The following is a 26,185-nucleotide window of genomic DNA, read 5'->3' on the forward strand; positions in this document are numbered from 1 at the left end:
GCATTTCACTTTTTGACCGTTCTGAGTAAACCATCATGTGACTTAATAGGGCAAAGCATGTTGTCAGTGAACACACTATATAGTGTGTGGTTGGTGTTAGAGTTTAGAATTGGGGCAATTTATTTATAGTCTGTGTGATTTAGGACTTGTATTTGAATGATGTATATATTGATCTCAGGGTCTTAAAAGCGTTTTTGATTTTCTCATAGTGGCATGCTCTATTTCAATGGTAGCATCAAACAGTGTTGTCCCACTCTGCTTGGATTGGTCAAGGCAGGAAGTAGATTGACTCTCACATAGATCATAGATCACAATCACCTGAGTGATGAATGTGTTTGTGTCTGAGTTGCTGTGCCTTGTTCTGCTTTGGGATGGTGATTTGTTAATGCATGACAAGGATATCTGATGGATCAAGAATGTTGCTGATCTGATTCTCTCTTTTAGTTTTTGTTTCTAGCCCATTTTTGTCTTTGTCGGTTAATAATGGAAATTAGACAGGTCAGGACATACAGCTGAGGCAGAATGTTCTTTTTCACATTTCTTTATTTTGGTTTGGGGTTGTTCATCGGTGGGATCGTGTTAATTTGGGTGAGAGCAGGAATTCTGTACCTGAAAGAGACTTTATTTGCTCACTATACTGTCCCATGTACTGTCCTTCCATCAAACACTCCTCTGCTACCAGAACACAATTCAGGGAATCGTTGTTGGAGGAGAAGTGAAGTCCCTGAATGAGTAACTCAATAAATAACTAAATGAGAAAAACTTATTGATGAAGATGTATTACTTTGCTTGCAATGTGGACAATGTGTATGGGAACAGACAAAAAAGGTGGGTTCTATATGATTTGCATCTCTCCAAGGACCTGGGGCTTTGGGGAGACAGACAGCACAATGCAACTGAGGAGAGCTAATGGCTCTGGCCTAAAAGATGGGACAAGGCATAGAGAGCAAGTAACTCTTGAAGTAGGTTAGCAGCATATGCGGTGAAGGAGACGTCCCTGTTGCCTGCAACAAGGACAAGGGACCAAAACGTTTAAGAGTGTTGGTCCCCAGCCAATGACCCTGCAGCTAACAAAGCAGGCACCACAGGAGGTTTTAAAGGCCTAGAGACAACAGGATGAACGATAACTAGTACAAATTCAAATTTGAACTGATTTATATGATCTATAAAAAAAGCACAAGCATCTATTACTACGTAACCACAAGATATAAGTTCAACAAGGTTTCAAACAACAGAATAAGACAAAGACGTAGTAAAGATATTGGTATTGTAGTAGTATTATTGGTATAAAAGGTTTAAAAGAAGAGAAGAGATGTTTAAAATAAAAATAAAGTAGAACAGGCGCAAGTTCATAAAATACTCCAATAACATAATAAGAAAAAAATACTTGCTCATGGGGTTAACTGTCCCTGGCTCATTTCCCAGTCCTCCCTGACTTTAAAGAATTTAAGTCTTACTTCATTGTAGAAATATGTGTTTATAGGCTCTCCACTTCATGGACACTGAAGACACACATATTGATTTCAAGAAGAAGAGACTTATATATAAGCATAACAGGTATGTGTACATTTTTCTTTATGCCTGTGGATCTCCCCTGCTCTAAACATTAACATCAGCACAGACTTATATATGTATTTGCAGTGGTTCTTATCAGGCAGAAGGAGTAAAGGTAAATTTCACTGTGTATGTAGTTCAGACCGGATAAAAAAGTTCAGCTCCCTTATGAATTAAGCAGAGAGGAGAGAGAGATTTTTCTAGATGCAGTATCTGACCTTCACCCCTGCCTGTTACCTGGGGTCTGATCAGAAAGTGCCGCTCTTGCACTGGCGAGCTGCTCCCAAGATAAAACTATATAAGCCCTCTCTAATGGGATGAGCTGAGAGGCACCAAGAGAAGTAAAGCACAGAGGTGGAGGGGATTTAGACGAGGAGAGATCACAGCGAGGGAAGAGATGAGGAGATAAGGACAGAGTATGAAACAAGATGTCAGGTTTGCACTTTGAAGTTGGCTTTCCAAGAACTCTATATTTAACCCCTTAGTGTCTAAAGGGGTATGAGAGTAGAAAAAACTCTCTATGTATAATTTCTTTACAGAAGCCGTTTTCAGACATTACCTCCGGGTAAAAAGAGTTTACCCAGATTTGCATTCACACATATGCAAAACGCTGCACAGATGCATTCACAGCAGCAAACATTCTACGCATTATTCTGCTGACAGAGGCAGGGAGTGACGTTTTAACTCTGCAATGAAGATTACATGCAGTGTTCCCAAATCGACTTCTCCTGGATTTCTATGGACTTTATACGACGAGTCCAGGCAGATAAAGTCCGTGGAAAATGTAGAGGGTCTCAATTGGATTTTTGCGTTCACAGATGCACATCCTCCGGAGAAAGTACGGAAGGATCTGCAGAGTCCAGTGCACGTCTGAAAGGAGCATGATTCTTGTGAATCTGCCCTTTCTCAACCCTAAATAAATCATTCCAGTATTAGGGGAAAGGCCTTGTTTTTGGTTTACCAAAAGGCCACAATGTCTTGAGAAAAGCCACAATCTTTCAATAAACCTTACCACTGTGTTTTTATTATTTAACCCTAACCACAGATGTGACTGTGGATATGAAACTCGCTCTCCGTTTTCACAGCGCTCAACATTTTTACACCCACCATCTGCCCCAACACCTGCACTTGACTCCCATGGAGGTGGGAAAACAAATTAGTTTTGAGTTTATGAGGGTGATTATAGGAGACATGGTTGAGAAGATTGTGTGGCTATGTTGAAAACACTGGGGGTTGGTGTTACAGATAGATATGGCTGAATGTAATTTTTTATCATAAATCCACACCCACTAGTAAACATACTGTTGGTTATCAATATAATATTATTCCATTCAATTTCATTTAGCACTTACAATAAGTGTTTCAACCCTGAGGGTACAAGCCCAAAACAACAAGAATTAAGAAAGTAGAATTTCTTCATAAAAAAATGCAAAACTACAAAGTGCTATTAGTAAAGGCCATTTAAGTGCTACTAAATTGTTAGTTTATAAATTTGTATTCAAAGTATAGTCGGAAGAGGTATGTTTTTAGGAAGATGTGTAAGCTTCCTGCCGATGGATGTCCATGGTGAGCTCGTTCAACCATTTAGGAGCCAGGACATTAAACAGTGGTGATTTTGTTGAGTGCTTAGCTCGCAGTGAGGTGGCAACAAGCTGATTGGCAGAAGGCGGAGTGAACGGGCTGAGGTGTAATGTTTGACCATGTCCCGGATGTAGACTCGACCTGATCCTTTCACAGCATGGTACGCAAGTACTAGTGTATTGAAACAGATGCGAGCAGCCACTGGTAACCAGTGCAGGGAGTGGAGGAGCGGAGTAGTGTGAGTGACTTTAGGCTAAAGACCAGTCGAGCTGCTGCAGTCTTGGATGAGCTTCAGAATTGTTCAAATTTCGCCGCTTGAAATTTCTTTACATGTTCAAGACATAAAAGGAATCGATACGACGTTTCCAATTCTCCCACAGTGAAACATATAAGTGCACAGGGCACAATATTGGGCTAGGTAACAATTAACATGTGCCTCTTTGTAAGTATGGTGAAAAATGGCATGGAAATTGTATTGCATACATTGTAGTGTTTTACAGATATTTGTCAGGACTCAAGACATCCAGTTTGAACAGGAGTGTGTGTCAATGTACCCAGGGCCCAAAAAACGGTTAATTCAGCCATGATGATCCAACCAGATGTCGGCCTGACCCACTAAGAAAAACTAAATAAAACAAATTCTAATGTTCACCCAGTAATTCTATTGAGGTTTGCAATCCAGGCTGTATTTCCAATCATTCCTTCTTTAAGTTTGTTATGCCTACACGCTCAAGAGATAGGGAACGAATTAAATCTCTGGAGGATTCGATTAGGGTAAAGAAAATCAAACTATAAAATGTCCCCTTCATTTGACATTATAGTCGTGGTGGCAGCGTATTATTATCAAACGTATTATCACTGTGTGTCGTCTCCTTCTGGTCAGCGGTGTGTGAGATATTGAATGTGACAGATGACTGAACAAACAAATGGAAGTTACAGACCCCCCCCATTGCGAAAGAGATATGAAACATCACAATCGAAATGAAAGAGAAAAGTGACAGATGAGATCCTAACGACGTGACATTGAAATTGCTGTTGAGAAACTTGTGGTGCTCATGCAAGCAACGTGAGTGAACAAGACCCCGCAAATGTTCACCGGTTCTCCTTCAGGCTGAAGTCCCTGCAGTTGCTGCGTTGTACCTGTTTTCGGAAATGCTGGCCAGTTGTGGTTCCATGAGACCATCCAAAGGTGCACACAGCTTGAGGAACTGCCCAGTCTTCTGTAGGAGCTGCCTCTGGATAACTGCCATTTTCATCTTTACCTGCAGTGCTGATCTTTGTGTTCCCTACAGGTCTCCAATCACTGCTTAGTGGTGTCAATCAAATCTGTCACAGTATCATAGTGGTGAACATTGTCCTTTTTAATGCAATTTCTAAACTGCTTTCTGTGCATATGGAGCTTAAACTTTGGCTTCAACTGAACTTTAAAAAATATAAATATTTAACAAAGCACATAAAAGCCCTCTGCACAGCCTGGACTATTTTAATAATGTCCCCATATTCCATTTTGACCCACTCATGATTCATATTTGCCTTGCAATCTGACAAACCTTTCATTGACTCGGATCATAAAACATTGTTGCAGATTTTTTGAATTTACACTCACTATGTTAACAGCATTAAGTGAATAAGAGTTAATGAACAACAAACAATACATCTGAATAAGCATGGACTGATCTAATTGAGGTGGAACTTTATTAACTCATTAAATTCCATCGTATTATAGAAGGGGAGACAGTTTACAAGGAGACTAGTTGGCACGGATGTGAAAAAGTTTCACACTTTTCTATGCGTGAAACTTACCATCAGAAATTAAATCTATTTAACACTTTTCTTAAGGCTGCTGCGCACTAGATGCTCATCGGGCACTTTTAGGACCTGATGTACTCCTTCTGGCCTCCGGGTGTGTTCCCACCCGGCGGTCAGCTGGTGCAGATTATCTGCCAAAATAAATATCATAATATCAAACATGTAAATTATGATAATCTGCTCAAACAGAAACCCGCAATAAATAGTAAATGGTCTGTATTTATAAAGCGCTTTTCTAGTCTTGCTGAAAACTCAAAGCCCTTTCGTTACAGTACAGTTTAGTGCCATTCACACAAACATTCATACAGTGCACCTTTGGGCAGCATTTTTTCAATAAGGGGCAATTCGGGGGGTTCAGTATTTTGCCCAAGGACCCTTCAGAATGCAGATGGGGAAGACTGGAATAGAACAAATGCTCTACCCCCTCAGCTACAGCAATAGCCAACGAGTGTAAGCTCAGCGGGAAGTGCCACAAACAGGATGTTGCGTATAGCTGCAACTATAGGCAAGTGTATCCTCTTTTTAGGAATGCTCAAGTCAGTCCATCTTTGGGTTTCAAATATATTGAATTAATAAATTGCTCACGTTGGGATGCTTCAATTTCACTGGAGGCATTTGAATCTGCAAATCTGTCTGTTTCGTCTAAAATGAAACATAAACTTGTTTAGGCAGGAAAGATGTTAGCTGTGGTAAAACGCCTTTAAAAGAAACTTACATATACGACCCTGCAGACCATCGGGTTGACAGCACAGAGGGAGAGAGGATGATAGAGAGACAGATAAAGAGAAAGAGCAGGATGGACTGAGAGCAAGAACCAGGTGAGAAAGTGTTAGCCATGTTTTGCCCACAGTCTATACCATCAAGTACTTAATAATGATTTTTTACGCTGGTAAAAACTTGTATACCGTTTTCATCTGTGGCTTCTCCCCAACCTCTTCTTACATTTATTTTGAATGGAAGTATGTTTGCTTTATTTATGACAAGACTACTAGTATATATATTTTTTTCTATTTCCATATAATATCCCAAGAGGGTATTGGGTTTTATTGCGCCCATACAATGCTTGCTAGACCAGCCAGGGCTCGTATCCCCCATTCTGAATGCCGAAGTGTCCTTATGCAAGATACTGAACCCGATTTGCCCAAATGTCTGTGATGACAGTGTATGAATGATTTGTGATAGTGCAAATGCTGCACATAGATGCCTTGAATGAATGTGTGTGGTAATGGGTGTATGGCAAAACTGAACTGTAAAGAGCTTTGAGTAGTTATAAAGACTTTTAAAGCGACATATAATTACAGACCATTTACCATCTACAATACTCTGACCAGAGCCTTGTTACATCAGAGCCTGGGGTTAGCATCCACAGTCTTTAGTTAGGTTTAGAAAACACATTTAGGTTCAGAATATGTTCTATAAGTATTATAGAATATCCTCAGTAAATATGTCATGTCAGCCCTGCAGAAAGACCCCACATACATCTGGTTTTCATAGAGGACATTAATTGATTAGAAGAGAGACATTGTGGGGCATGGAGATGTTGAGTGGATCAAGGTTCTGTGCGCAGCTCTACAAAGAGAAGTGTTAGAATGTTTTGGGTTTATTATTAAACTCTCCGCCATAGTGTGATGATAAACTGAGGCGTTGAAGGCAGTGTTAATTTCGTTGACGAAGACTATGACGTAATATATTCGTTAACGACCTATTTTCCATGACGAAGACGAGACGAAGACGTAACGAAAACGAATCTTTGAAAATAAAAACTATGACGAAATCTATTTTAATTTTCGTTGACGAGACTAGACGAGACGAAAATGTTGGTGGTTGACTAAGTCACAATAATTTTTAAAGCATCATCGTATCAGGCCGTCATGAAGTATCAGGAGCGGGCGAGTGACTGTGTCTGTGTGTGTCTGTGTAAAGCCTGAAACATGCTTCTGCGTTTTCACGGGCCCGTAAGCGCAAGAGCCCTTCCGGGTCCCTTACGTGCTTATGTATCCCTCCTTACGTGCTGACGGGTGTCGACCCCCTTTTCTAAAATTTACGGCAAAGCTCCGCAAGCTCACTCAGCCCGTAAGGCTGTGATTGGTCTGCTCTACATCCCTTCTGGAGCTGCATTTCCGGTTTCATGCCCCATAATACCGGCAGAAATCATGGAAGATTTAGAAGAACGAATATGGACCAAATAGAAGAGCACTTGGCAGAAGATATCCGATAGTATGATCACTTGTATAACCTGTCACTGACTGGCGGATTTGTCCACCAGAAAAAGGCTACGAGGAGCCGCAGTGGCTATGTAAATAAACAATCGACGAAGAAGAAAGAAGGCGTCTCTAAGGTCGTCTCGACAAAAAGCATTACTCCGCCTAGTGTTCTGGCGCGGAATTGCTTTGTAAGACGCGCAACGGTTGGGGAAGCATGAATGAAAACGAGTCTTGCGCCACAGCGGCGTGAAAAGACGCAGACGCAGTCGCAGAAGCATGTTTCAGGCTTAAGTGTGTGTGTGCGCCCCAGATAGCGCTCCGGTCTGTAGCTCCGCCCCCCGCCTCGCGCACTCGCTCAGAGAGACACAGTGAAAGCAGAGCTCGTTCTCGTGGAGCAGCCTGACAGTGACCGACTGCTTTTTAACTATGAAAACATTGAAAACACAGAGTTTCTCTGGTCTCAGCTGCTCAGAGATCAGCGCCTCAGCTTCTTCATCAGAGCAGAAGCTGCAGTTGGTTTGTACCGATGTTCAGTTTCTGTGTCCGGCTCCAGTCTGACCTGCTCTCCCTTTTTGTTTTCACATTTAAAATTAAATATATATTTTTAAGCTATTAGGCTGCAGCTATATGTTTTTATAGAAAAGGAGTTTAATGTGGCAATTAAATGTGACTAAAACTAGACTAAAATGGAATTAGTTTTCGTCGACTAAAACTAGACTAAAATGGAATTAGTTTTCGTCGACTAAAACTAGACTAAAACTAAGAAGGATTAAAATGACTAAAAGGTGACTAAAACTAATATGCATTTTCGTCAAAAGACTAAGACTAAATCAAAAATAGCTGCCAAAATTAACACTGGTTGAAGGCTCTATTTATAAAATCTATCTCCATGGTCTAAAGATATCCAAGTGTCTGTATTTAAGATCTCATAATTAATCATAGGTTTGTTCTGGGTGTTACATGCAATAAACAAATCCATCTACCTTTCCTTTAATAGCTAGGTAGGCTTGGGTTTGACAGGTGGTAAGAGAGAAGGCGTCTCTGCTGAGGACGCAGGTCTATATAAACACCGGTGTATTGGCACAATTGGTCAAAAAACTGGCTTGTTTCAATCCTCATTTCTGCTGTGTGCCCCTATTTCGATAATGTGAACTTTTAATAACATATATTGTGTTGATGACTTCACACCAGGTCTTTGTTGGTGTAAAGTGCAAACACTTTTCACCTCCTCAAGAGAACAATGTATCAACAGTGCACCTGACCATAACTCATTTTAAAACAAATATCCCCATTGGTCCTCGAGTACAAGGGTATTCTGTGTTGAACGGAAAATGGATGACAGAGTCAGTCTGAAACCAGCGAAGACACTTGCATCGCCCTCCGCCCCACATTGGGCCAGATGTAAGTTTGAGTTCCTCCAGGGTTCTCTTCTGCAGCGTTTTTGCTTTTCATCTTGACTGATGATCTACATGATGTCTCATGGTGTGCTGTACCTGGTTTTAGGCACTGGTCCTTTGTGTGGAAACAACCTATTATTTGTCAGAACAGAAAACTGTGGTGTTGGAGCTTTTAAGTAGATGTAATAACATATGTCCAAGTTTCAATGGTAGCATTATTTATATTATTTGAGGTGATACTACTGTGGCCATTAAATACAATTACACTTTCTAATGTGTTTGAAATGGATGAGGAGGTACTGTTGTTGTGAGGGAATCCCAAACCTTTTATCCAAAAAGTTCTATTTTCAACCCTACGACCAAGCCCCCATCCAGCTCCTGATTAATTTCTCCCCATTTGTTAGGAGGCATAAATGTTAGATACATACATTTTAAACACTGTAACCACAAGGCCTTATGATTAATGAGTCACCAACATAGAGTATTTGCCATCTGTTCTTTCTAATTTTCCCCGTTTTGGGGTGTTATATGTTTTTATTTGTGAGAGCCTTTTCAGTAATTATGTATCACCTCGTCCACATCTGGATCTCCTCCAAACTGTGTGTGCTCTGGAAAAACTAGTGGTCCTTTTTAAATTACACATGATTATAATCTAGTGTACATTATGGTAATGACATGGCCTTTGAGCACCAGACGAGCTCCATGTAGAGGATTATTTAATGAGCTCATTGACTCAATGAAAGACTTCAGACATTACACAGGTGATCTTTGTACAGTCAATTACATCGTAACTGCCGCACAAATAAAATATGCCATATTGAGATCAATCAATCTTTATATATACCGAGTGTATTCATTTTCTCAAAAGCAATTTAAAAGATTTAGTTTCTCCATCATCCTCTCTCTTTCAAATCAAAAGTTGTTCTGTTTGTTCCTGCCTTTTTAGTAAAATGAGACTTGGATTTCATTTCGTGCATGGAAGAATTTATTCTCATGAATTTTCGGTCTTTCTCTATTGTAGGCATTTTCTCTGCTCTCTGAAATCATTATGGATTTTAATTGGGTAGGAATTTCCTATTATTTATTTGTGAAGCTTTTTTACTGTTTTGTTAAAATAAACGAAAAATTTCTTACATTGGTATGACAGGTTACAAATGTGTCTTTCCTGATATCTGTCTGTCATTTTTTTCTCAATTGAAGCAATGGATGATGGGACATATTGCTTGCTTAATGGCCATCGGTTGTAAACTACTTGTCCTTGTGGGATACTATGAGTCTAACAATAATTAATTAATAATAATTCTTACTAAACCTTTGGTCATGAAAACTCACTTTAAAGTGTATCGTAATAGATAAGTAGATAAAGATATAAATATATAAAGATAGAGATTTTACCATGTAGATTTATGCATTGCAGAATCAAAGATATACTTATGTTGGTGAGAGTCATGTTAGTCTGGTTAATGTTTATGATCTCATTGATCTTTTGTATATGCTCTTTTAAAGACAGCTGGTTTCTTCTGAAGGGCAGCATTTTCCTCAGATCATATCCCATTGTTAATACACAGTGAGTGAATCTGTAGAACAAGAAAGTGCTTCTTTAAAACACATCAGGGGAAATGTACCCTGTAAAACCAAGTAGAAGCTCGGAACACTATCTTTATCATGGACAACTCAAATAGAAAAACTGCACCCTTACTCCCATTGTCAATAGGAGACAGACATGTCTTTTCTTGGGCAACACAGAAGTAATTCAGCAGCTAATGCCTGTTTATTGTGTTCATTTTCAGATAACCCACGTATGGTGAGTCATGTCCCTGTCACCATCCAGGTCCTGGACGTCAATGACAACGTTCCGTCCATCTCTGGGGGCAGCAGTGCCGTCATAGTGTGCACGAGCACCAAGAATGGACAGGTACGTTGCTGATGTAAGGAGAAAAAAAAGAGGTGTTTGGTTTACACAGATGATGTCTATTTCTTAAAAGTTGATCATAAGCAGAAAGGAAACATTATTTATTATTTTTAACCCTTTGAGAACCTGCTTATGTGAGTGAAAAGGAATTCACATCTTGTTTGCCTTCATTGACTGTGGGGTGAGTAGGAGAAATCTGACCTGAACATTTCCAAACTCGCTTGAGGCAAAGTTCCAGGGGACATCTGTAGTGCACATCATCTCTGCCACGCTGTTTCACTTCAATAGCAACTCAGAGCCTTGATAAAAGCATAACACATGTTACATAAGAGAATGTGTGGTGTGAACCTGGATTCAAAAGTCTTGTGAGTTGTGTGCCATGTTTTTTTTCTTATTTTTCACTTTAAGGGCCAATCTGTCCATCTTGCTCCCCAGGTGACGTTTTATTTACTCCCATCTTCATGATGCTGAGACTGTGGCTTGTATGGATCCAGATGTAGTTATACCTTAAAGATTCTGAGAGGGAGACACCAAACAGCTGAAGTCATGCTGTAGCCTGGGTGTGATAAATAAGGGGGCAGTGTCACCGTGCTGAAATATTGTCCACCCAGAGCTACAGCCGCTCAGCTTGTTGTGTTGTGATTATATGATGTCAGGTCGTAAGGATTTCACGATGTAGGGGTCATTAGTTAGATAAGATTATGTATATACTCTATATGTCATGTTGGGGTTGTCCTTCGGGATGCTTACCCTCATCAAATGCTGCTAGAGACTTTAATCTTTAATCTTGAAGACTTTAATCTTGATGATGTTTTCCTGCACGTGGCATCTATTGCACTTCTGTCCGTCCTGGGAGAGGGATCCCTCACATGTGGCTCTCTCTGAGGTTTCTACGTATTTTTACCCTGTTAAAAGGGTTTTTAGTAGTTTTTCCTTACTCTTGCTGAATAAAATTTGATTGATTGATTGATTGATATATAGGCATGCATATGCGTGTGTATGAAAATTGTTCCTCAGAAAAGGGAAATATTCCCTGCTTACAAACAATTACTGATCCTTTAAAAAATATATATATATTTAGCCTGTGACCTGTTTGAAATATCTTCAGTAGGAACTAACGTCTTTCGACTGAGAGCCACAAACAGACACTGAGAGACGGAAGAACATATAATTAGCTTTGGATGCACACCCAGACTTATCTTCAGGCATAGGTATACTGAAGAAAACACCATGACCATGAAGATTAAGGTAAAGCCTTACAGCATGATCTGAGGGAACAAGCGTTCAGGGTTTACTCCTGGTCCTGTCTTCGTCCCTGAGTTGATGTACAGCATGAAGGAATTGAAACATATAGTACCAGGTCAAGTTGACTCTGCAGAAAAGGAAATGTCTCAACAGAACTCAGTTATGTTCATCCCTCAAACACACAAACGTGCATATACAAAGGAAAGCGGATAAGACAATAATAAAACCACATTTCTTTCTCTCTCTCTCTCTCTCTCTCTCTCTCTCTCTCTCTCTCTCTCTCTCTCTCTCTCTCTCTCTCTCTCTCTCTCTCTCTCTCTCTCTCTCGTGCGCATGCGGAGCAAGTGAGTGGAGCCTGAGTGAGTGGTGCGTGAGTGCGGCCGCTGTGCCAATTTTCTTTTCACGTTCGTTTGTATGACTATTTGTGGGGTTTTTCAGGTTTAGTTTGGGTGGGTTGTTTTGGAGTAGTTCGGTTGTTGTTTTATTTCTTTGCCGAGGCGTCCACCCTGGCCGGGGAGCATGGCGTCTTTAGGCACGGGAATGTTTGGCTCTTTAACGCGTCTTTCAAATAGCAGCAAAAGCCAGCGTTGAAGACTGTAGTTTGGCTGTTGGTGATTGAAAAGGGAGTTGTCACGGCAAACTGGTATCACCCATAAGGAAGATAGCGATTTTCAGCAGCAATCCACTCCTGAAACATGTTGTGTCGTTCAGACGTTTTGTTTATATGATAACAAGAGAAAACAAAGATTTAGACTTTACTCTGAATGTGCCGGTGGAGGGGTTTAATTATTCGGTTTATGTGTCCTCCTGTCTGATGAAGTGTTTCGGCTGCGGCCGGGCTGGTCACTTGGTGCTTGGTGCACTTGGTGCAGAATGGAAAGTACTCCCGCTGAGGGGGAATCTAATAGCGAGCAAGCCCCCCGTGTTAACGTTCCCAATAATGGGGAGAGCGTAGATGCAAATAGCGCTACGACAGAGGGAGAGGGGGGATTTCCTCGGCTGAGGAAGGCCCCGCGCATAGGCCCCGCGAACCTTCCCCTGAGCAAGCAGGGGAAGGTGTGTCCCAAGCTGAGCCCGTAAACGCAGATTTGTCCCAAACTAGTGTTTAACTAGTTTTTAATTTGTCCCAAACTAGTGTTTGGGACAAATCTGCGTTTAACGGATGAGATGGATGCAGAGGATGAAAGCTCTCAAGGGGAAGCGGAGGATGAGTTTAAAGTTTTTAAAGATCCAAGCGTGCCCCCCAAAACTCGTAAGCGAACACAAAATGATGAATCTGCTAAATCAAAAAAATTTAAGCCTACACGAGGCGTAAATAAACCTACGGTCGAAAGCGACTTAGAGTCTGACTGTAGTGTGGATTGTAGCTTGCGCAAGAGTGGCTATACTACTCAAGATTACACTGTTGAAGACATTCAACATTTTCTGAGTGAAACAAAGAATGTCAGAAATGTTCATATCGATGATTTTTTCCATGATCTTGAGCAGTTCATGGCTAAAACAAAGCAGTTCATTTCGGACGGGCTTTTTTCTAACATTGAAGTTTACCGTTTAACCAAGTTTCTCACGAAGTTAAATACCCTTCTCGGTAAAAACAGTAAAGCAAAAAAGACAGCACCCAAATGATTGATATTATACAGGTTATTTTTATTTCTTTTTTGTTTTTGATCATGGGTGATTTTCGTGTAGCCTCCCTAAATATCAATGGGGCCAGGGATCCCTTGAAAAAAGCACAACTTCACCTGTTGTCTCGCATTAAGCGTCTAGACGTTATTCTATTGCAGGAGACACATAGTGATGCAAGGAACGCAGCTGATTGGGCACTAGAGTGGGAGGGTCTTACCCTTTTAAGCCACAATTCCAATGTTAGTGGTGGAGTTGCATGTCTGTTTGCTAAAAGTTTTATTCCCATTTCGTATGAAGTGGTGGAAGTTATAGAAGGAAGATTATTAAAGGTTAGAGCCTGTTTTTAAAATTATGTTTTTGTTTTTATTTGTGTGTATGCCCCAACTACTGCAGCAGAAAGAGTGGCTTTTTTAGAAACATTGTCCACTGTTATTTCTGGATGCAATAGTGAGGAATATCTGTTTATTGGGGGGGATTTTAATTGCACAGAGGACATGGACAGAAATCATGTTGAGCCACATGTGCTTTCATGCAAAAGACTTAGGCAGTGTATTCAGACACATGACCTAAGCAACGTATGGAGAAATTTTCACAAGGGGCAAAAACAATATACTTGGACTCATGTCCGTAGTAATGTGATTTCCTTAGCAAGGCTTGACAGGTTTTACTGTTTTAAATATCATCTTAATATGTTTAAAAATTGTGATATTACTCCTGTAAGCTTTTCAGATCATAGTTTGGTTGTGTGCAGTGTTTTCTTGAACTCAATGAAGCCAAAGAGTGCTTATTGGCATTTAAACACCACTTTAACCCATGATAAGGATTTTAGGGATGTTTTTAAAGCCTTTTGGGATGAGTTTTGTGAGTGCAAGGCATCTTTTATTTCTTTACAACAGTGGTGGGACTTTGGCAAAATGCAAATCCAACAATTGTGTAAACAGTATACACGAAACATCACAAGTGACAGAACCCGGTCAATTGAATCTCTAGAAGCAGAGGTAGTAGAATTTCAAAATTTGGCTTATTCTACTGGGGATAATGATGACGTTGACAATTTGGCAACCAAGAAGGGCGCCCTAGCTGAGCTGTTAGGTCTTAATGCACAAGGGGCATTGGTCCGCTCACGCTTTCAGTGTATAGATCAGATGGATGTACCTTCAAAATTTTTCTTTAGCTTGGAGAAGAAAAATGGCCAGAGGAAATGTATTCATTCTTTGAAATCTGAATCTGGAACCCTTTTGACCAGTGTGCATGATATTCGAAGTAGAGCTACACGGTTTTATAAAGAGCTATACAGGAGCGAACTAAGCGGTGAACAGGCTGACAGTGTGTTCATGGAGGGATTGCCTCAGGTTTCAGCAGAATCCTTGGCCGAACTTGATTCAGCTCTGACGTTGGAGGAACCGGAGAGGGCCTTTCAAGGTATGGAGTGTGGCAAGGCCCCTGGCCTGGATGGAATCCCTATAGACTTTTATAAAGCTTTTTGGTCTGTTGTGGGGGAGGATTTGCTTGCAGTGCTCAACGACAGTCTTGCTGGAGGACTCCTGCCGGTGAGCTGTCGTAGGGCAGTCCTCACACTTCTACCTAAGAAGGGTGATCTCACTGATATAAAGTGCTGGAGACCCGTGTCGCTCCTGTGTAGTGATTATAAGTTATTATCCAAAGCACTGGCCAACAGACTATGTAGGGTGATAGACCAGGTCATCCATCCGGACCAAACATACTGTATCCCCAGTAGATCCATTTTTGATAATGTTGCTCTAGTACGTGGTGTTATAGATATGGCAAAAATGTTGGGGCTTAAGGTGGGGTTGGTCTCATTAGACCAAGAGAAAGCTTTTGATAGGGTGGAGCATAGCTATCTGTGGGACACCCTATATGCCTTTGGATTCAGTGAAGGCTTCATTCAGAAGGTCAGGGTTCTGTACAGTGGTGTGGAGAGTATTCTCAAAGTCAATGGTGGTTTAGGTGCTCCCTTTAAGGTTGGCAGAGGTGTGAGGCAAGCATGCCCTCTGTCCGGTATGTTATATTCTTTAGCAATAGAGCCTCTTTTGCAGAGATTAAGGATAACTCTAAGGGGGGTGTCTGTGCATGGGTGTGTGGTACCTCTTCGTGTGTCAGCCTATGCTGATGATATATTTTAATGATTAGTGGGGGAAGGGATATAGAGGTGGTGGTGGACATCCTTAAGAAGTTTGGGTTACTCTCATCAGCCAGGGTTAACTGGTCAAAAAGTGAGGCTCTATTGCTGGGTCAATGGGTGGAGGGGGTGCCAAGGCTTCCAGATAATTTAAGATGGAGGAAAGATGGTTTCAAGTATTTGGGCGTCTTTCTGGGGAATGATGAAGTCATGGGAAGAAATTGGGAGGGGGCGGTTGAAAGTGTTAAGGGGAGGTAAAGAGCTATAGTACACGACCCCTGTAATGTCTTACAGGGGTCGTGTACTCATCATTAACAATCTGGTAGCTTCGTCCTTCTGGCATAGACTAGCCTGTGTAGACCCTCCACCTGACATGATGCAGAAGATTCTGTCTGTTTTGGGGAATTTTTTTTGGGATGGGCTACATTGGGTACCTCAGTCTGTTTTGTTTTTGCCAAAAGATGAGGGGGGGCAGGGCCTCATACACTTACAGTGTAGGACTGCAGCTTTTAGACTGCAGTTTGTGAAAAGGCTCTTGACTGGACCTACAGAGGTTGCATGGAGGGGTTTGAGCTGTGCTATACTGAAAATGGGGGGGGATTTGGGTTTAGACAAATCTTTGTTTTTGATGAAACCAGATGTGAGGGTGTTTTCAAAATTGGCACCGTTTTATCGCAGTTGTTTTAAAGTCTGGGCCTTGTTTAATGTCAGACGTTTTGGCCCTGCAACCTCCTTACATTGGCTCTTGCAAGAGCCTGTCGTTGGAGGTGCTCGTCTGGATGTCTCCTCGACCAACTTCCCGGCGCTACAGAAGATGCTGTGTGGCGCCAAGATCGTCACTTTGAAGGATGCAGTGGATCTGACGGGGCCAGACTTTGGGAATAGGAGGGGGTTTGCTGATGCTTTGGGGCTGAGGTCGCTTCGGGTGGTTTCGCAACTCCTGGAAAAATGACGTGCTGCCTGTACCACAGATGAGACTGAACTGCTTGTGGACTATTGTGCAGGGGTGTGTCGTCCGGACAAGCAGGACTTTTTCCCTCGGCCGGTAGTCGGGCCCAATCTGGACGAGTGTACAGGTCCACTTCTATCTAGGACCCCAAACACTATGCTGCTAAATATGGTTACAGGGAAACAGTTGTATCATGCATGTGTCAAAGCTTTTAATAAGAAAAGTTTGGAGGGCAGGGTTGACACACCGTGGAGCGCTGCTCTCAAACTGAATAGTGGGGTGAGGCCGGAATGGAGAGCTCTTTATAAACCACCATTGGCTAAGAGAGTGTGTGATTTACAGTGGAGAATTCTTCATGGAGCAGTTGCTGTCAATACTTTTGTTTCAGTGATAAACAGAAATGTAAGTCAAGAATGTCCTTTCTGTCACCAAAGAGAAACCATTTTTCATGCTTTTACACTTTGTTTAAGGGTAGAACCTTTGTTTTGCATGCTGAAAGATGTGTTTGGTGCATTTAGTGAAGTTTTCTCCACTGAGACGTTTGTCCTTGGTTTTAAGTATGTTAAGAAAAGACAAAATGTATGTAAAATTTTGAACTTCATCCTAGGTCATGGCTATTTACATTACTAGGAGAAATAAGGTCGAGCAACAACCAGGGACTAATGTCATTGTTCTGTTTCCTGCCCTGTTAAAAGCCAGAGTTGTGGTTGATTTTAGGTTTTATGAGCTAATGCAAAATCTCGAAACATTTAAGGATGTATGGTGTGTCAAAGAAGCAATCTGCACTGTAAAAGAAAATGAATTGCATTTTAGCCATATTTTATAACTTATTTTTTATTTTTATTCTCTCTCTCTCTCTCTCTCTCTCTCTCTCTCTCTCTCTCTCTCTCTCTCTCTCTCTCTCTCTCTCTCTCTCTCTCTCTCTCTCACACACACTGCCAAACACTCACTAATAGTGATCTGTAGCCTTTCTGTTGTTTGTCTGACACCATCAGTGGGGGATTTATCAGCTGAGCTGCAGACTTTGCAGCCTCTTGGACCCATAAATTATACAGAGTGTTGAGTGTGTAGATGCTTCCGCTGCTGGGCCAGATAGCAGCAGAGACGTTCATATTAAAACCTAAACGTGAGCCTGCCTCCCTGACACCCCCTCATCCCCGCCACCTCCCCGCCACCCTCTCCGCTCCAGAGCAGGCCCACACTGAACCAGCAATGATAAAACACCTTTCTTTTTTTCCCCGCAAATCACAACAGCACACATCTGCATCGCGGCAACTCCTGCGCTCACATGTGTACACACAAAGGTGGCGCATCTCACACGCTCCCAGTGTCTTATATGTGTTGCCCTTTCTTTTATTTGTCTGCCGCTTTCTCTGCTTTTGGAGCAAATCCAAGCTCCAGTGTGCTTGTTTCCAGCGCATGCACTATATTATCATTTAGCTTGGCCACAGGCACATGCTTAGCACAGTCAGTGTCCAGGGACGGTTCTTTTCGCTACACTGCTGGTATTGCAATAAATTGACACAAGGAAATGTTCATGCCTGGCACATCAATCTGGTGTGACAAATTTCTGCTGCTGCTTTTGGGGATTCACTTGTCTAGTACATTTGCATAATTGGTTTCAAAGTGATGAGACTGGCTGTTTAGGTTGTGGGGCATACAGTACATTTAAAATGCATCTCCTGTGTGCTGTAAGTACAAGCCCACGAGTGGCAGTCACAAGTCTAAAGTCTCAGAATGGAAGGCATCATTTGAGATTTCCACGTTTCTTTTTTTAACATATGCACTCTTGAGAAATGTCATGTAGAGGAATGTGACTGAAATAGAAAAGATTAAATTCACTGTGATAAAGTGAATAATATTATATTTATTAGTATATAATCTGTTGAAACTAAGAATGGTAGGGTTTTATTAAAATAGTGTGAGTGCTTCATATCGACACTGTTAGTGGGAGCACTCCCATGGAGTCTGCCATGGTGCATCATGTAGCCTGTAGTGGACAAATCAAATACTGGTTCTAAAGGGCCTGTGTTACCTGAAGGCTAATGTTAGCTGCCTTTAGACATGCGGTAATCTCCAGATATTCTGCTGACATCCTCCGAAGGGGCAGAACGTGAGAACACATTTGAGTGAGCGGCTGCGGACATTCTCCGGAGTTTCACCAACCAGCCCACTAGACTCTGGAGCATGTCAGAATACGGCAGCAGATCCTCTGGAGGATTCACTGCAGCAATCGGGCATTTCGATGACGAACACACGACGGACACAAATATGAAAGTTTGCTTGCCATATGCAGCTTCAAGACTAGAATCCATTAAATTCTGCCCAAGAAATGTTGATTAAAACTTCTCTGAAAGGATCATCCAATAAATAGATTTACATAAATATGGCAAGCTGTAAGCAGGTACCCTCCCTCTAAGTTCCTCTCCGTCTTCCACTTGTGCTGACATCACGTAGATGCAAAACCCAATGAGCTGAACTCAGATTTGGGGATTTAAATTGCAAGCGTCAGTTGAAAAGTTAGGTCAGAACACAACTAGAGCAAGTTATCTGCATTCAGGCTGGTGCTGATTTCGATCTGTGGGTAAAACCGTCTTATAAAACCGTCAGAGGCTGATGGGTTTTGCCTGTCTTGAGCGGTCTGGAAGAAAAGCTTTAAATGCTTCTTGAATCCGTGGTCTCTTTACAACAAACCGTGATCTTTAACTGAGAGGCAGGGCAATAAGGAGATGAAATGATAGAGCAGATTATAGTTATATGGTAATTAGATGTGAGGAAATATTGTGTTTTGTTTGCTTAAATTTAAAGCAGAGTTGAGGCAGGCGACACTAGAGTGAAATGAAAGAAGAGACACAAGACATGGGCAGAATGAAAATAAGCATGGGATATATTGAGACTGTAACAGGCCTGTTTGCATTTGTGAATGTGGTGCAGGGGTTTCAGTCCAGGACAGGTGAGTAGCAGGCTTGGGAGTCATTACAGTATATTGGTAGAAAAAAAACAATTCTTACTGTGAATCAAGCTGGTTGATTTATCTGAGTTCTGATATTTGGTCTTAAGAATGGTGAAAAACCCTTGTTTGGAACCCAGTGAAGTATATTCCAGCCCTCACTCCAAATACAGACTCACTGCGAATTCACAATTACCACAGACATGTCAAACAGCAGATCCATATAATGCTAAAAATTTAGATGACATCTACTAGTTTACATTGCATTTTCAGCCACTGCAATAGAGGAAATTCGTTTTTTCTTTCAGGTGCAAAACGTGGATTCAAATTTTTACATGGTAAAAATATTTTGGTTCTCTTTACCGTCAACAGGAAACTGATGAGAGAGATGTAGCAACATAATGGCTACCACGTTTCCATCAGTTTAGTTCTTTGATTTTTAAAGGAGGCCGTGAACAAACTTTTTCACTAAATTGGATAATTACCATGTGTAGGTTGTGAGATATTAATGGTTATTTAGCCTTATGCTGTGTAAATAAAAAAATAAAAAATAATTTACATATTTTTTTGTTGAATAGACTCCAGAATTGGCTAGAGGTCCAACTTGGTCCACACAGACTGGAAAGAATTAAAACTGTTTCATCCCTCTCTTTTTCTTACCAGCATTTACCCCTAATTCTCCTCACTTTCTTTCTGTCTTGTTGGGAAGTTTTAATGTCTTATTTTTCTCTGTGTGTCTCTCATCAGATGATTCAAACCATCCGAGCAACAGATCTGGACAACTTTGCGAATGGAAAGTTCTCCTTCTATGTGCCTGCTGAGCAGCCAGTTGGTGGGAATTTTACCTTGAAGGACAATGGAGGTAAGACTTTAGTAAACAGGCAGGTGATTTAACATACAATCTCCAGTGAGTTATGAGTAATAACACGGTATAGCTACAGTACAGTAATACAGTCAGTACTAAGCAACACTTTATATTAAGGTACACTTATTCACCATTAACTAGATGCTAATTAGGAGCCTACTGGGTCTTTATTAGCAAGTGTAAAGAACTAATTGTTTTAATCTGCATAACTCTTAAATAGAGTGTAACCTTATGTAATAAACACAAACATATGCTAATAATGTCACGTGTGTGTGTGTGTGTGTGTGTGTGTGTGTGTGTGAATGTTGAAGTGAACTGGAAGCCGTTGCCTCTGGATATGATGCATAGGATTAAGGCCGAACAGTTTACTCTTGGTTTCATCATACAGAGACTCTATCTGTCTTGCAGTCCTTCAGCTTGTCACGAGGAGAGGCGTCCATCTGGCCGCTCTGCCTTGCCGCCCATTGTTGGGTTCTTATTCTCCTCACTTACCAAACCCCTTCTCCACTGTTTTGGCAAAGCAGCCAGCTCTATATTCTGTTAAGAATTATGGAGGCCACAGAGACTTTGTTTTTGCTCTGATACAGATGGTCAGCTGTGAGACCGTGTCTGTGAGACCGTTTCTAAATTAATTGAATCTACCACAGTGCGACTCCAACCAAGGTGAAACATCTCAAAGATGATCAAGAGAAATGGAAGCATAGGGTTAGAGTACTTGCGGTATTTGATATTTCAGTTTTTCCTTTTGAATACATTTGCATAAAATTCCATTTCATTATAGGGTATTGAGCACAGATTGATAAAGCGGAAATGCATTTAAATGGATTTGGCACAATACTGCAAAATAAAGCAATGTGAATCTAAATATTTTCTTAAGCACACAATAGATTCATCAGGTTGACACATGATTTGAATCCAAAGTAATGCCCTGTGTTGTTGGATATGTTGATAGGACACATTAAGAAGTTTGCCATAACAACTTTCTCTGGTGAAAACAGGTTGTGTTTAGGAGTTTGCTCTTCAGCCCTCTTGTGGTCCAGTACACCCATAGAACACCCACAAACGTCTGTTGTCATGGATACAAACACCTTGATTGATCTTCATCACTCTAATTAAACCTGCTAAGTGTGGGATGACAGACCATACAGTCAGAGAGCATATCTTCTCAACCAATCTCCCCTGTGCTCTTGTGGGTTTGCTTTTCTGATGCAATTTGTTGGAGGGAATTTCTTCTCTCCACAGTCACCAAAGTACTTGATCAGTGTGGGAACTGTTGGGTTCATCTGCTTTATTTATGGTTTGGACCTTACGATGTAAACTGCCTTGGGGCTGTACAAATAATTGCTATTAATAGTTTAACACACCAATAGATATCAATCTGCTAAATGATGCATTCTGGGTAATTGTAAGTAATGTTGTGACAAAGATTAAGATTAGTTTGAATAAAAACCACGATCTCTGTTGTTCTGCTGCATCAATTTTTTTCCTTAATATGTGTCTGACAATGTTGCAGGAACCTAAATCGAATCTTGTGGACTGCTCTACCCTAAGCCTGGTTCACACATGAACTCTGCAGAATGTCCACACAATTGGGTCCGGCCTTTTTCGGAGTTTGCCTTTCATGCATGTCCAAGGATCTAGGAGATGATGGTTCCGAGGCTAAGCCCGGAGCTCTTAGACCTAAAGCCATTTTCTTGGGAAAGTTCATTTGCACAGAATTACGTTGTCCTAAATTGTATAACTACAGTCAGTTGAAAAGTTAGGTCAGAACACAACTAGAGCAAGTTATCTGCATTCAGGCTGGTGCTGATTTCGATCTGTGGGTAAAACCGTCTTATTAAACCGTCAGAGGCTGATGGGTTTTGCTTGTCTTGGGCCGTCTGGAAGAAAGGCTTTAAATGCTTCTTGAATCCATGGTCTCTTTACAACAAACCGGGATCTTTAACTGAGAGGCAGGGCAACAAGGAGATGAAATGATAGAGCGGATTATAGTTATATGGTAATTAGATGTGAGGAAATATTGTGTTCTGTTTGCTTAAATTTAAAGCAGAGTTGAGGCAGGCGACCCTAGAGTGAAATGAAAGAAGAGACACAAGACATGGGCAGAATGAAAATAAGCATGGGATATATTGAGACTGTAACAGGCCTGTTTGCATTTGTGAATGTGGTGCAGGGGTTTCAGTCCAGGACAGGTGAGTAGCAGGCTTGAGGGGGTCATAACCGTATATTGGTAGAAAAAAAAACAATTCTTACTGTGAATCAAGCTGGTTGATTTATCTGAGTTCTGATATTTGGTCTTAAGAATGGTGAAAAACCCTTGTTTGGAACCCAGTGAAGTATATTCCAGCCTTCACCCCAAATACAGACTCACTGCTGATTCCCAATTACCACAGACAAGTCAAACAGCAGATCCATATAATGCTAAAAATGTAGATGACATCTACTAGTTTACATTGCATTTTCAGCCACTGCAATAGAGGAAATTCGTTTGTTCTTTCAGATGCAAAACGAGGAATAAAATTGTTATATGGTAAAAAATATTTTGGTTCTCTTTTACCGTCAACAGGAAACTGATGAGAGATATACAAGGTTTCCATCAGTTTAGTTCTTTGATTTTTAAAGGAGGCCGTGAACAAACCTTTTCACTAAATTGGATGATTACCATGTGTAGGTGTGCAATATTAATGGCTATTTAGCCTTATGCTGTGTTAATAAAAAACTAAAACTAATTAACATCCTTTTTTGTCGAAAAAACGTGTCCAAGGATCTAGGAGATAATGGTTCCGAGGCTAAGCCCGGAGCTCTTAGACCTAAAGCCATTTTCTTGGGATAGTTCGATTGCACAGAATTACGTTGTACTGAATTGTATAACTACTGCAAACACGACATCCAATGTGAGTTTTTATCTTTCATCTTTACCTACTATCAAGGTCGATTGAAATGTCTTCAGAAGTTTCACTCTTAATCAGTAGAATTATAAACCTAATAAGATTCCCTGTAAGGAGTAGTACTGCATAACGACATAGACACATTTGGTTCTGCACACACAATACGCCAGTCCAGTCAGAGAGAAATAACACAAAGTTGGAACTTAGTGGTAAATAGAGCACATATTTTAGACACAGGACCTTAATTTGTTACATATAACCTTGGATTCATATGTTTTTAATGGAGTTTGGAAGTCGCACATCTCCAGACCACACAGTCTGTATCAGTTCGAAATTATTTGAACTTCTAACTTAGTTGAACACAAATCACCTTTTGTGCTCTATTGGGCGATAGTTGCTTCTACAGGCTTAGTATTGTTTCTAGCCTGCATTTGAATTAACAGCAGTGAGCAGCTAAACAGCTCATTGACATTTCTGACAGTATATGCATATCACATCACAACATCCTGACTAGTTCTTCTCTATAAATTACTGAAATCAACTAAATTGCCCAAATCATGCGAATCAGCGACCCAATTGAGCAGCTGGATAATCCTCGTCATTCAGAAGAACCAATTGCAGTGAGTGTTCTTCCCTCTGGCCACACTGTCAGCACCAGTCCCACTTTATGATGCTGTAAAAATAGATTCTGGGCTGTTGAGAAGACATTCGGGGCAGCAGCCGCAGAGACCACCCCTAGCTCCGCCTCTGTTCACTTGTACATCGGCTTTTTCACATTTAGCCCATAGAATGTCAGGAGATAATCCAGAGTTTAGTGCACGTCTGAAAGCAACTATAGTCATTGCAGCTCTGGTGTTTCCCACCTGGCTGCACAGCAGATGCTGTGTAGTACACCAGCTCCAGGTAATTTACATATAGGGAGCATGAGATTGCCGCATAATGAAGCATGGCTCAGTGTTGCTGCAGCCAAAAAATAAAGCCTGCAGTGTGGGCTGTGTGTGGCTTCCACCTGTACAAACACAGTCTGCTGGCATCATTACCATCGAGTCTCGTCTCTTTGCATTTTGTTGGAACATGTACCAGGCAACCCCCCCCCCCCCCCCCCACCACCACCTCCTACTGAGATCTGCTTTAATGTCCAGGAGAAACCCTGCTGCACCGTTGCCTTGGTTACCAAGCAAGTGAAGTTGTCTGTTTATTTCCTCTCCCCATTTAGCTTTGCACTCTATCTGTCTTGAATAAAGAGATTGGCCTTTAGTTTGCAGGAATGTGTATCAGGTTGTATGATGTTGTGTCTTTTGGTCTTTACCCTGACCCAGTCTCCTTGTATCATTTTATCCTTGTCTCACTTTCGCTTCCTAATCTTTTTTTTCTCTCCAGTCTTTTGAAGTCGCCTGTGTTTGTTGTTTTTGTAGTTGCTTTCTGCATTTGATTTGAATAAGATACAGAAATTAGGAGAGTGGACAACAATCTAAGTAATGAGAAGCAGTGACAGGTTTCGGAAATTGGTCAGCACTCTGCGAGGCCACAACTGTGGGCAATTTGTTGTTGTTGTGGTTCATTTTAATCCGGCCTCCTCCTTTAATTAGGCCTCCTGCAAAATTCCAGTACTGATGGACTGATGTAATAAGGGGGAAAAAAACACTGAAAGAAATGTGTATACCACCTCCAATACAGCCAATTTTACTTATGCAATGTGATTTATAATCTTTCCAATATTTAAATTTAAGGGAAAGTGTTAAGTGATTTTTTAAATCAGATTTTTCTTGGGATATTATATATATCTTTCGTATGATATTACGAGTATATTTGTGGCTTTCTATATTAATTTAGATGTGAGTCTGTTATCTTCCGGCACTGCCAAGGCAACATGGCGGCTGATTGCTTGCCAATGAGGATACTGACACCAACATAATATAAAATATCCATGGTTAAGTTATACATGTCAGGGGGCCACATCCTTCGACTGTTCACTTGAAGACGATGCATCACTGGGGTGTGATAAAGTTGTCTGATATCGCAGGATTCTTCAAGTACTGCAGAAGAATCCGTGCTTCAATTCCCAGTTATAAGAGGATACAAAAGCCGGGTCCTTCTAGGCCGAAGCTATCCTTCGATTCCATGTATCCTGATCTCTTTGAAAAGAGAACATGGCAGACTCAAACAGTGGCCGAGGTTAAGATGGACCAAACTGTCTTACTTTGGTTCAGACTTTTTGTTCTCTGACGTAGACCATGTCATTCAAAGGATGAATTGAGAAACAGCAGACACCTTAAATTGTCACTTTAAGGGAGTTTTTCTTTGAATAACAGAGGTCGCCCCCAAAAATCGGCAGATCCACAAAAGCCTTTTTCTCAATCCAGACGAAACATAAAAATTCAGAGCTTCAGATATCTTAGTTTCTTCCATCACTGGAACTGTCATTGGTACTTGCTCTCTTGTTTTATCTCTGTAAGAACTATATTTTGTTGCACTTGCTTTCAACTTGTAACTAAAACAATTACGTTTGTCGCTGGACAAGTCTCCCAAGTCGACCTCTTATCGAAGTCCTTGTGGCCAAGCTTCTCCTAAACATAAATCCTCTCAACTTTAAAGGTTGTATGGACAGCTGTGTATATCTGCTTATAGCCGTACATCCAGGGTAGCATGTTATTAATCTGGGGAGCAGAAAGAGCCAAACAGCAAACTGGTGGGAAAAAAAGAAAAGTCTCCAATTTAAGAGACTGTTTGAAGAAAACACCCTGTATCATTGTTGAATCAACACAGCAGTCCAGCTGCTGTTTCTCTACAGACACATCTTGGGAAAAAAATATGTCTGGTACCAGTGTGCAGCGACCACCACAGGTCACAGCTGTGCTGTGGCTAAGGGGTAGAGTGTTAATCCTCGAGCCAGAACTTGCGGCAAGTTGTTCCATTTTGAGCACCCATGCTTGTTGCATAAACTCTGCAGAGCTTCTTGTTATAATCACTCAAAAGAAACTCCAGTCTGAGAATTTAATTATTTCAAATCTCAAGATGAATTTCCATCACAAAATCTATTTTTCCCCTGACACCAGATCTCATAC

At 41.1% G+C, this 26,185-nt stretch overlaps 1 protein-coding gene across 1 annotated transcript in view; it reads left to right on the plus strand.

The window, feature by feature from the left end:
* LOC133968807 (cadherin-18-like) overlaps positions 1 to 26,185 on the plus strand; it is a 131,062-nt gene that overhangs the window by 92,494 nt on the left and 12,383 nt on the right. The window contains exons 8-9 of the mRNA XM_062405019.1: positions 10,336 to 10,460; positions 20,115 to 20,229. Of these exons, the coding sequence (XP_062261003.1) occupies positions 10,336 to 10,460; positions 20,115 to 20,229 (240 nt within the window). The remainder of the gene's footprint in view (positions 1 to 10,335; positions 10,461 to 20,114; positions 20,230 to 26,185) is intronic.

This window comes from Platichthys flesus, chromosome 14 (genome assembly GCF_949316205.1).
Source record: "Platichthys flesus chromosome 14, fPlaFle2.1, whole genome shotgun sequence".
Lineage (NCBI taxonomy): Eukaryota > Metazoa > Chordata > Actinopteri > Pleuronectiformes > Pleuronectidae > Platichthys > Platichthys flesus.